This window comes from Syngnathus scovelli, chromosome 1 (genome assembly GCF_024217435.2).
Source record: "Syngnathus scovelli strain Florida chromosome 1, RoL_Ssco_1.2, whole genome shotgun sequence".
Taxonomy (NCBI): Eukaryota; Metazoa; Chordata; class Actinopteri; order Syngnathiformes; family Syngnathidae; genus Syngnathus; species Syngnathus scovelli.
This window is the reverse complement of record NC_090847.1, coordinates 8595657-8607879: the sequence shown is the minus strand read 5'-3', so window position 1 is coordinate 8607879 and position 12223 is coordinate 8595657. Positions and strand designations below refer to the sequence as shown.

Genomic DNA, 12223 nt, shown 5'->3' with positions numbered 1-12223 from the left:
ATATGTGTTGCTGTATAGCCGGGATGTCCAAATGTTTTCCACTGAGGACATAAAGGAAGATGCAAGGAAGAGGCAAAATATGCACTGGCTTGCATCTTTTTTTGGGGGGAAAAAAAATGTTAAAAAGTAGAATGATACCTTGCAACATAAATTGAAAAAATGACAGTTTTTTAATCAAACTTTTCAAATATTAAAACAAAAATGTTACATTCTATTTTTAATTCAATAAAATGTTATATCATATATTTTAAAAATGTTGAAAAGCAGTGTAGTATCTTGTAATGTTTTTTAAAATATAAATTAAAAGCTTGTGATAAACCTTCATGTAGTTTTTTTAGTAAATCATTATTGCATTTTTATTCGTATTTTAACAAATTAACATTTTAACTTCCTATCTACCATTTAATGCAGGTCATGTTTATTTATTTATTATTAGATCACATGGTAGACGAAAAGAGTTAAAATACAGTGCAAAGGGCCAAACTTTAGACACCCCAGTTTTATATTAGAGAGAACATATGATACGTACATATAGTAATAAATTACAATATGTTTACAGTAATTATTAAATATTTTTAGTGGAAAAGCAATTGAAAACAAACATCTAGTGTTTAATTATCAAAAATGATTTGTATGCTTTACTCCTGATAGAAGCCTGTAAATAAAAATTCCGAGGCACCATAGTATGAAAATATTATAGATCCATTCATGTCGGGAATGTTTGTATTGAATACCCTCACTATAGAAAATGCAAGGTCAGTCATTTGCTTTCACCACTTTTTAACACCCTCTACAACAAGAACCTTTAAAAACACTCTATTCATTTCAGAGGACAAATATCTATTGTCTTATGGCGCTGATGATTTCCTCGTTCACTCCCCGACAGTTAGCAGCGCAGCACTGCAGCAGGATGATTGTGAGTCTTGACACGAAGCAAACATTGCATTAAAAGCAGCGCTCCTTCGCATTCTGCCACTATTTATTGGCTTTTCCGTCATGCATTATGGAAACGTAGAAAAGAAGGAAAATAAAGCTGAGTGGAATAATTCAACGGATATAGAGAATGACATGCTGCTCGTTACCTGATACTGGGAGGCAACTTGAATTGATTAATACCGAAGCTAATTTGTCGAGTTTGACAAGCCAAGTGTGGCTCATTGGTCAGTTTGAATTATTTAGAAAAACATGCCAGATTCTGGCATAGTCTTTGGTGGTTCTTGTCTATTAGCACACCAAATATTCTTCATTAGAGGAGCAGGTTGAGGCGGCCTATCAAAGCGTCTCCCGCTTGGCTCTTTTATGGAAAGTCAATTTGCACATTGCAACTTCAGACTTGAGTGCGCGAGGAGCATTTTCAACACTTAGCCATAGTTTGACAGCCGTAGGCAGAAGATGAAAGCCGATTTGAAGTTAGTTCGACAAATCACTTTTCCTCATGTGCCAAAGCTGACGTCAGCTTCCATCAGGTGTTAGGAAAATCTGCTCTGATGAGATGCTAATGATTCCACCCTGACCACGGCTATGTAAAACAGGCTCTAAAACCTGCCATCAATTTCTAATATGTTTGGTTTAATTACCCAATAATGCTTCAAATAAATTAGCTTTATTATTCCAAGAGTGTAACGTTTCCTAGTGTCTCCACCGTGAAGCATTAAATCCTTCTTTGCATGCAAATGTTCAATCGGCAACTGCAATATTAAACACCCGAGTGCGAGTGCAGGTTTGAAGGTGTGTTCCTCCTTTACTACACTTGTGGGTTTTGTGAACTTTATGGGGAGCAAATACTGGAGCGCACACATTAAATGGTTGTTTTAGTTAAGACTGGAATCAAGCGGTAAAGTAGCAGTAAGGGATAAGTGGGTGTATTGCTCCGGGGCTCCCCCTACAGTTGTGAAGTTTAATTTACCTCAGTGGTCAATATAAATCGACGCCATTCCCACAACATCATTCTTGTTTACAAGTAGGCACATTATGTATCGTGGAGTTGTTTGCGCTTGAACAGCTGAAGAAAAAGAAGCCTTTTAAGTAGTTTCTGGCTTGTGTAATGGCACTCCCCACAGAGGGCACAATTAGTGTTTCCTGTATGAATAATTCACTTGATAGCAAAGTTACGTATAAGTCTGTTGGATATCTAATTTGTTTATTATGGTGGGTGTGTTTGGCGACAGAAAGCTGAGCATCATTATTCGGTTTGTTTGTTAGTGAGGATTATGTAAAAATGGATAACCTATTTTCATAAAACTGGACAAATGAGTTTTCACCATTGCAGTACATTGCTGTTGGTCGTGTAGTGGTTCACAAAGCTAACTTTCCATATTTAAGTCTTGTGGACTGGCAAACAGTTAGGGGTGCTGCCTTTAGCCCTAATTCCAAAAAGCTGCCCCATGTGGTTTACTCAACCTTTGTAGCACCGAGGCACATATTTTATTTAATAGATAGTTTTTACATTTTCACAGCACATATCCAAACAAAAATGTCACACAAATGTACATTGGACAGTAGTTCTGTATCCAAATATTTTCGGCCATAACTATCATGACTGACTTTCAATTCTCTTCAAGTGAATCGACTTGAGAGTTTTTTTTGTGATACAAGCTGTCATTTGGCTGATTCTTTGCTTTGACGTGTGAGCAAAAATGTGCTGTATGGGGAAAGTAACCTCAACTCATTTAACAAGCAACAGTTTGATAGACAGAAAAACAGAGAGCTGCTCTTTGTATATTCAAAACAACCACAAAGCTATGAGTTAGGTAAATCTTATTAAGGCTGTAATTCACGCAGCGGTGAAGGTTTGAAAGTGTGTGCGCAGGAAGCCAATGTACGGCCTGTAGTAACCAAACCACTATACTGATGGTGTTAGAATCGTTTAAGCAACAGGTATTCAACACAAATAGTGGAACAATACATGTAGATAGATAATATAACAATACTCATAGACATATATTATTTATCCTCTGCGAAGAACAACCAATATCACTGTATATGTGATAAGTCCGTACTATACAGTTCCAGATGGCCAAGCTGTGACTTTCTATTGAATTATGTCCATACTCTAAGTTTTTATAAAGTGTAGTGTGGAATTTGTCTCAATACTAAAACACATTGCATTTTTTGAGGAGGCTGCAAGGGATGGCATGACACAAACTAATTAAACTCGTATCTCAAGACACCACCGTGCGATGGGGCGATTATACATTTACAGTATATAATTATGATGTGGTCCAAGTTGAAAATGAGTTTGACGCCCCTACCATAGATACAGTAAATGATAAAATATCCATTATTTGCAGTAAATGAATAGTTTTTGCACTAATTGAGTGAAATTTGACCATTTCCCACAGGTGGGCTATGGCTGAGAATCTGTGGATAGAAAATTTCTTGTTGCCAAGTAGTGACTGACCAGATCCAACACAACAGATGAAGCTATTGTGCAAAGCTTTGGCTGTTTGTGACAGAAGGCATTCTTATTATTTTTATTGTTATAAATATAGAAAACATTCATTTTGTACCGTGGTGGAACATCATCAATCATTTTTTTAGGACTGTTTAGCTTTGGTGGAGGTGTGCTGTTCCAATTATCTACCACTGTTGTATAGGCCGGAGAGAGGATGCACACGTGCGTTGGGTTGATACCTGAAATTGGCTGGTGAGGCGGGCATTGCTGAGGTCCAGACTTTGGTTGGCCTCCCTCAAGGTGCTGAGCTCCCCCTCCAGGCGAGTCCTCTCCAGCAGGGAGGCACTCAACTCCCCTCTCAACAAGGAGCCCTGAGCCAGCAGCTCTGCTTGGGACGCAACCAATTCTTTATGCTGGGCCTGGAGCCTGATCACACAAACAGATGCACATACACACAAAGACAAGAGCTTTGCTCATTGCTCAAGTCCTGCAGGGTGCTTTGCTTCATGTGCTTTCTAAATTAAACCCATTATTATATTATTACACAACACAATGAGTCATACTCAAAGTTATAAAACTACAGAGAAAATACATCTGATATCACTTCAAAAATGATTTAACATCACACTCTAATTTTATTTCACTGCCTGCAAAACCGCATGTTTATTGAGGTAAGCTATCAGCTCTGTTGGACTCTACTCTGAAATCATATCTAATGGACACAGTTGGAAGGTTTGTAAATTCTGGAATAAACATGGATGGACTATTCTTAGCTCCTCACACTGTGACTTCAAAGTAAGAAGCATCTGTCGAAATTATTCAATAATTATCATAACAAGCTATAAATGCAGTATGTTTGGAGACCGCAATATGTCACATCACATACCTTCTAGTTCTTCTTGTGCATTCTAATATGAACATTAAGTTACAGTTTAATCAACATTTTGACATCTCCATCCATCCATCCATCCATCCATCTTCTTCCGCTTATCCGGGGTCGGGTCGCGGGGGCAGCAGCTTTAGGAGGGACTCCCAGACTTCCCTCTCCCCAGCCACTTCATCCAGCTCATCCCGGGGGATCCCAAGGCGTTCCCAGGCCAGCTGAGAGACATAGTCTCTCCAGCGCGTCCTGGGTCGTCCCCGGGGTCTCCTACCGGTGGGACATGCCCGGAACACCTCCCCAGGGAGGCGTCCAGGAGGCATCCTGATAAGATGCCCGAGCCACCTCATCTGGCTCCTCTCAACGTGGAGGAGTAGCGACTCTACTCCGAGTCTCTCCCGGATGACCGAGCTTCTCACCCTATCTCTAAGGGAGAGCCCGGACATCCTGCGGAGAAAACTCATTTCGGCCGCTTGTATCCGAGAGCTCGTTCTTTCGGTCACGACCCATAGCTCGTGACCATAGGTGAGGGTAGGAGCGTAAATCGACCGGTAAATTGAGAGCTTTGCCTTTTGGCTCAGCTCTCTCTTCACCACAACGGACCGGTACAGGGTCCGCATTACTGCCGACGCTGCACCGATCCGCCTGTCGATCTCACGCTCCATCCTCCCCTCACTCGTGAACAAGACTCCAAGATACTTGAACTCCTCCACTTGGGGCAGGATCTCATCCCCGATCCGGAGAGGGCATTCCACCCTTTTCCGATCGAGGACCATGGACTCGGATTTGGAGGTGCTGACCCTCATCCCGACCGCTTCACACTCGGATGCGAACCGTTCCAGCGAGAGCTGGAGATCACGGCCTGAAGAAGCCAACAGCACCACGTCATCTGCAAAAAGCAGGGACGCGATGCTGAGGTCCCCAAACCGGACCCCCTCAACGCCTCGGCTGCGCCTAGAAATTCTGTCCATAAAAATTATGAACAGAATCGGTGACAAAGGGCAGCCTTGGCAGAGTCCAACCCTCACTGGGAACGAATCCGACTTACTGCCGGAAATGCGGACCAGACTCTGGCATCGGTGATACAGGGACCGAACCGCCCTTATCAGTTGGCTCGGCACCCCGTACTCCCGAAGCACCCTCCACAGAACCTCCCGAGGGACACGGTCGAACGCCTTCTCCAAGTCCACAAAACACATGTGGACTGGTTGGGCGAACTCCCATGCACCCTCGAGGATCCTGCCGAGGGTGTAGAGCTGGTCCACTGTTCCACGGCCAGGACGAAAGCCACACTGCTCCTCCTGAATCCGAGGTTCGACCTCCTGACGGACCCTCCTCTCCAGCACCCCTGAATAGACCTTACCAGGGAGGCTGAGGAGTGTGATTCCCCTGTAATTGGAACACACCCTCCGGTCCCCCTTCTTAAAGAGGGGAACCACCACCCCAGTCTGCCAATCCAGAGGCACTGTCCCCGATGTCCACGCAACGTTGTAGAGGCGTGTCAGCCATGACAGCCCCACAACATCCAGAGCCTTTAGGAACTCTGGGCGGATCTCATCCACCCCCGGGGCCTTGCCACCGAGGAGTTTTTTAACTACCTCAGTGACTTCGACCCCAGAGATTGGAGAATCCGCCTCAGAGTCTCCAGGCCCTGCTTCCTCAATGGAAGGCGTGTAGGTGGAATTGAGGAGGTCTTCGAAGTATTCTCCCCACCGACTCACGACGTCCCGAGTCGAGGTCAGCAGCACGCCATCCCCACTGTAAACAGTGTTGACGTTGCACTGCTTCCCCCTCCTGAGACGCCGGATGGTGGACCAGAATTTCCTCGAAGCCGTCCGAAAGTCATTCTCCATGGCCTCACCGAACTCCTCCCACGCCCGGGTTTTTGCCTCAGCAACCGCCGAAGCCGCGTTCCGCTTGGCCATCCGGTACCTGTCAGCTGCCTCCGGAGTCCCGCAGGCCAAAACGGCCCGATAGGACTCCTTCTTCAGCTTGACGGCATCCCTTACCGCCGGTGTCCACCAGCGGGTTCGGGGATTGCCGCCACGACAGGCACCAACGACCTTACGGCCACAGCTCCGGTCGGCCGCCTCAACAATGGAGGCGCGGAACATGGTCCACTCAGACTCAATGTCCCCCGCCTCCCCCGGGACGTGGGAAAAGCTCTGCCGGAGGTGGGAGTTGAAACTCTTCCTGACAGGAGATTCTGCCAGACGTTCCCAGCAGACCCTCACAGAGCGTTTGGGTCTGCCAGGTCGGACCGGCATCTTCCCCCACCATCGGAGCCAACCCACCACCAGGTGGTGATCAGTTGACAGCTCCGCCCCTCTCTTCACCCGAGTGTCCAAAACATGCGGCCGCAAATCCGATGACACGACTACAAAGTCGATCATCGAACTGCGGCCTAGGGTGTCCTGGTGCCAAGTGCACACATGGACACCCTTATGCTTGAACATGGTGTTCATTATTGAAAATCCATGTCGAGCACAGAAGTCCAACAATAGAACACCGCTCGGGTTCAGATCGGGGGGGCCGTTCCTCCCAATCACGCCCTTCCAGGTCTCACTGTCATTGCCCACGTGAGCATTGAAGTCACCCAGTAGAACGATGGAGTCCCCAGAAGGAGCGCTCTCCAGCACTTCCTCCAGGGACCCCAAGAAGGGTGGGTACTCTGAGCTGCTGTTTGGTGCATAGACACAAACAACAGTCAGGAACCGTCCCCCCACCCGAAGGCGGAGGGAGGCTACCCTCTCGTTCACCGGGGTGAACCCCAATGTGCAGGCGCCCAGCCGGGGGGCAATAAGTATACCCACACCTGCTCGACGCCTCTCACCGTGGGCAACTCCAGAGTGGAAGAGAGTCCAGCCCCTCTCGAGAGGGCTTGTACCGGAACCCAAACTGTGCGTGGAGGCTAGTCCGACTATATCTAGTCGAAATTTTTCTGCCTCGCACACCAGCTCGGGCTCCTTTCCAGCCAGAGAGGTGACATTCCATGTCCCAAGAGCCAGCTTCTGCAGCCGGGGATCAGACCGCCAAGGTCCCTGCCTTTGGCTGCCGCCCAGCACACATTGCACCCGACCCCTTTGGCCCCTCCCACAGGTGGTGAGCCCATGGGATTTTGACATCTCAGGTGAATAAATATAAACAGTGGGGCCTTAAAATGTGTCATAAGAAAAAAAATACCCAATGATATCGTAAATTATAAAAACATATATACCAATCGCAATTAAATTGAATTTAAAGAATTAAACAGTGTTTGGGTGCAGCATAATACTCTCATGCAGAAACAAATAAAGAGGACTACATAAGTGACTATGCAACTACAATAATTTATCATTTTATATAATTTATCATTTTATATGATTATATATATATATATATATTGTCTAGATCTTCGCTCCCCTCCCTGAAGGACATTTACACCTCCCATCTCGCCCGCAAGGCAACCTCGATTGCCAGAGATGTGAGTCACCCGGCTCACTCTTTGTTTGACCTTCTGCCCTCTGGGAAGAGGTACAGGAGCCTGCGCTCCCGCACCACCAGACTCGCCAACAGCTTCTTTCTCCAGGCTGTTAGGGCCCTGAACTCGCTACCCCCTTCTGCGTAGCGTGCGGCACTGTTGCGCTATTTTCGGGAATGTCTGCTGTACGCGCACTTGCGCCTTTTTTTTCTCTTATTTATTTATTTATTGTTGTGTTATTTATTCATTATTTATTCAGCACGCTTTTGTTATACTTGTTTACTTGTTTGTCTGTTGTGAGCCATGTCTTGTCACCGTGGGATAGGGGGGAACGAAATTTCGGTTTCTTTGTGTGTCTTTGGCATGTGGAGAAATTGACAATAAAGCTGACTTTGACTTTGACTTTGAAATTCTTATATTGTTTGTTTATATGTGTTGCAGCACTTTTTGTGTTCAAACCTACTTTAACACAGCAATATTGATGCTATTCATTATCCGTCTATGGTAATTCCTATCATGTGTTAGCATTACACTAGCTGCAAAAGCAAAGTTATGTGGTTATTTTCAATACACGTGCTGTTCTTACTCATTATGTGCATGTTATGACTTTATTTGTGGCATGAGAAACTCATATCAATTATACTAAATGTAATTGTTCTCGATGTTCACTGTCATAGATTAACAAAGCCTCTGACAGGTGGTTGGGAATTACTGCTTCAGAAAATGGCTGGGTGGACTACCTAAAGTCTCTATCATTGATTACGAAAATGTATGCTGATTAACAAGTTTAAGGGGCTCATTGGAAACTGCAGAGCAGCTATTAGCTAAACAACACTCACATCCACAACATGAGAACATTATTCTTCAGTTTGGCAGACTATCATTACAAAGGTGTCATTAATCACTTCTGTCAATGTGATGGTGACAACACATAATGGGATGTCATTTAATGATTGTCAGAGTTCACATCAAAACAATTTTTTCTAATCTGTTAGACTTTCCTGTTCTCGCATCTTGCCTGTTTTGTTTTTCCTCGCTTCCGCTGTTTAGCGCCCACGTCAATGAGTAATACACACTGTATTGCATTTGCATTGAACCCACACTTCTTGTTTTGTATCCTCTGATCCATAGTAAAGCAATAATGTCAAGTGTAAATGTGAGAGCTCATGAGGGAGGGGAGCTGAATGCCAACTCTTTGTGTATTTGTCACCTCTCGCTGTCCTCTTTCAGCCTCTCCAACTCTCGTTCTTGCGCCAGTCGACTCTGGGCTTCTGCTTCCATCTTCTCTCGCTCCATTTTTATCTCTCGCTCTCTCTCCTCCAGCTGGCTTTTAGCACCCAGCAACTCTTTGTAGCTATACAACACACACACACACATACATTAACATGGTTTGGCAGGAAAAGCAATTGCATGTGATTGTTGAAAAATGTCCCAAAGGCAAAATGCTAAAGAAAATGAACTGAAGACAGGTTAATGCATCACAACATACCATAGCAATTTCAAAAGCGTAAGGATGACATCAACTTGATTGGACAGTGGATACACTGGATTTGAGGTAATGCCGTGATATTGCTGTGTCATTGCCATAGATAAGTGTGGGGCTTGAAAAAAGTAATCACTCAGGTCTGTTGAGCAAGAACAAGGCAACAAAGCCCAATCAAACTGAGCGAGAAACATTTTTTGACGCACAATACCATTGGTGCGAATGCTTGTCTACACAATACTTTTATTTTGTGCGGACAATAATAGCAAAAGTTTTAGTGCTTGGCTGTCAGAATGCCCCCAATTACCGCAGTAGAACTGGTGTGGATGATTGCTTCTCAGCATTTTTGATGTGGAATAGTAGTATTGATCTCCCAGCATTTACTAATACAATAATAGCAGTAGTGTGAGCCCTTCCTTCTCAGCATTCACAAAATTAATTGTTAATGCACAAGAGCAGTGGTGTGAATCAGTCTCTCGGCAATTTTTTTTTTTTTTTTTTTTATGTATCCTCACCAATCAGTTATTGCAGTTGTGTATCCAACTTAGTGGTTTTACACACAATAATAGGAGTAGAGCTTAGTCTCTCCGCATTCCCACTATTAGTAGCTGTGGTCGGCTTGTGTGTACCTGGCCTCCAGCTCCCTGTGTTGCGCCTCCAGACTGCGGCTGCTGCTCCGTAGGCGCGAGTGTTTGTCTAGAAGCTCTTCCAGCTCCGTCTCCTGACGCTGTTGCAGTACCGTCAGTCGCTCGTGGTCCCGCTTGAGGGTCTCCGCCCTGGCAGTTGACTCCTCTCGCTCCCGTGCCCACACCTTAGACTCCGCCTCCAGAGCCGCACACCGGGCCTCGCTCTCGCTGTGGCGTGCCAGTGCCGCTGCATGCTGGGAGTTTACAGTTGCTTGTTCCACCTATTTTTGTGAATACACAAGATATGTAGTAGTCATGAAATCAGAGATAGTGATGTACATTTACTGTCTAAATTCTTATCTGTGTTCCATGAAATTGTTTAAATTTATTCCTGACAGTCTATTCTCTTGATCACATAGCATTCTTGACTGCACTGCTTCCAATACATCTATGTGAATGTTATATTTTTGGTCCAATCAGATTTCACCCTGTTGGTGCTGCCATTTTAATCTAATCTTACATTCAGAACCTGGGCACTGTGTATATCAATGATCAGAAACAGAAAGACTGCAAATGGGTATCAATGACGCTGGATTTCTATAGCGCTACAAAGTGAGGAATTTGAACAAAAAGTACTCATCTGAAGAACCATGAAGTGTTTGTGTTTGTAAACCAACTCTGAAGTACTACTTGCCGCAGGCCACTTACAGCGCCAGTTTGCGGGCAGCAAGGTAGACTAATGGTGAGCACAGCTGCCTCAAAGCTGTAAGAGTCTGGGTTTGAATCTTGGCTCTGGCCGTCCTCCCATCCCCATGCATGCTGAGATTATCTGAGAACTGTCCATAAGTGTGAATGTGAATTCTTTAAAGGAACTAAAACTATGGTTTTCAACGTACGTTTCTCAAAGGCTTATGTTTGTGCATATGTCTCCTTACAGCTTGTGTGTTTATAGCATGTTCAATAAATGTTTCAACATTAAAGTTCCCCTCTGGGTGACTAATAAAGGTCTCTTCTGTTTTATTGAAGCACATTGTGATGGCCGAGCCAGTCGTGTGCTGAATCATGCCTTAGTTATACACCACCATGGGCCCAGACTGCCTGAGGGATTTGCCACACCATCCCTCTCAATCTCTATCTGTTCACATCCATAATGGTGTTTGTGTGCACTACTGACTTGTTTTTCTTTCTCCCCCTTTCAAAGCTGCTCATGCCCTGAAGGCGGCAATCAACAATCAACAATGCTACATCCCCTCTTTTTTTTTTCTTCTTTTTTTTTAATCAATAGTTCTAGTAGTAATACGAGCAGTCCAAGTAATTTAAGGTTCCCATGAAGCGACTTAATTTTGGAAATGCGCAGCCTTGAAATGCAATTTGACAATCAATCAATAAATCTATTATCTATAGTGCTTGTTATGGGCAATTGAGAGTCTTCAATGAAAATAACATGCATGTATTTGGAATGCGGAAGGAAGTCAGATTAAGCAGAGAAAATCTGAACTGGCCGTGCTGACAAATATCAGCCAATGTCACTTTTAAAACCTACACATTTGTAAATTAAAAAGCATGGCTGCACACAGAACAATGATTTCTTCCTTTTTGCAGTTCCCAATGTACAACCTCAGAAGGCGTCGACTGATATGACTCATGCTCTTCTCCGTCTGCCTTTCTTTGTGCGTTGTGTCACCTGTAGCTGAGTGTTGAGCGTCTGCAGTCGAGTACACGAGTCCTGCAGGCTGAGTGAGTGTCGTCGTAGCGCCTCCAGCTGCTCCCTCAGGTGCTCGCACGTCTCCTGGGACTGAGACAGACGCGACAACAAAGCCTCCTGTCCAGCAAGCGCCACGGCTCTCTGAGGCAGATGTGATCAGAGTGAGGAAACAAAGACAGCACAGGTGCTAGTAAATATTTCATCCTCCTACAGCATGTAGACATTGTCTTGCCTTCTTGACACACACCTACAAAAATACGTGTGCACATGTTCCTTCACAGTGCTTTAAAATGGTAACCAAGGTGAGATGACATAGCACATCATAATATTCTGTTTTGAAACTACCATGTATTTGGAGCAACAGGAATCTTTGCACCTGCACAGTAATCCAACTAAAGCGTGGCTGGCATATGTAAAATTGAATAAGACTCGTTTAGCGAAACCTCAATAGGAAAAGAAACAAATAACAAATCAGGTGTTATATTGGACGACACCAAAAGCCAAAATAAGATTTCCAAGAGTGCAAATTGTGTTTGAGTTGCCCTAAAGATTTCATTCTGCTCTGTTTTAGGGAAAACCTGTGCACTGTCTGTTAGTTTTCAAGACCAATGCTGATGCTTGAGGGAATACAACTTTTTTCACAACTTGTAGCATCAATCATTCCTGCACAGGAGT

At 44.5% G+C, this 12223-nt stretch overlaps 1 protein-coding gene across 2 annotated transcripts in view; it reads right to left on the bottom strand.

The window, feature by feature from the left end:
- ccdc88b (coiled-coil domain containing 88B) overlaps window positions 1-12223 on the bottom strand; it is a 41973-nt gene that overhangs the window by 7550 nt on the left and 22200 nt on the right. For both annotated transcript variants that reach the window (XM_049736220.2, XM_068652012.1), the window contains exons 19-22: window positions 11528-11689; window positions 9847-10124; window positions 8945-9088; window positions 3634-3820 (exon numbers count right to left, since the gene is read on the bottom strand). In XM_049736220.2, coding sequence (XP_049592177.1) covers window positions 3634-3820; window positions 8945-9088; window positions 9847-10124; window positions 11528-11689 — 771 coding nt within the window. The remainder of the gene's footprint in view (window positions 1-3633; window positions 3821-8944; window positions 9089-9846; window positions 10125-11527; window positions 11690-12223) is intronic.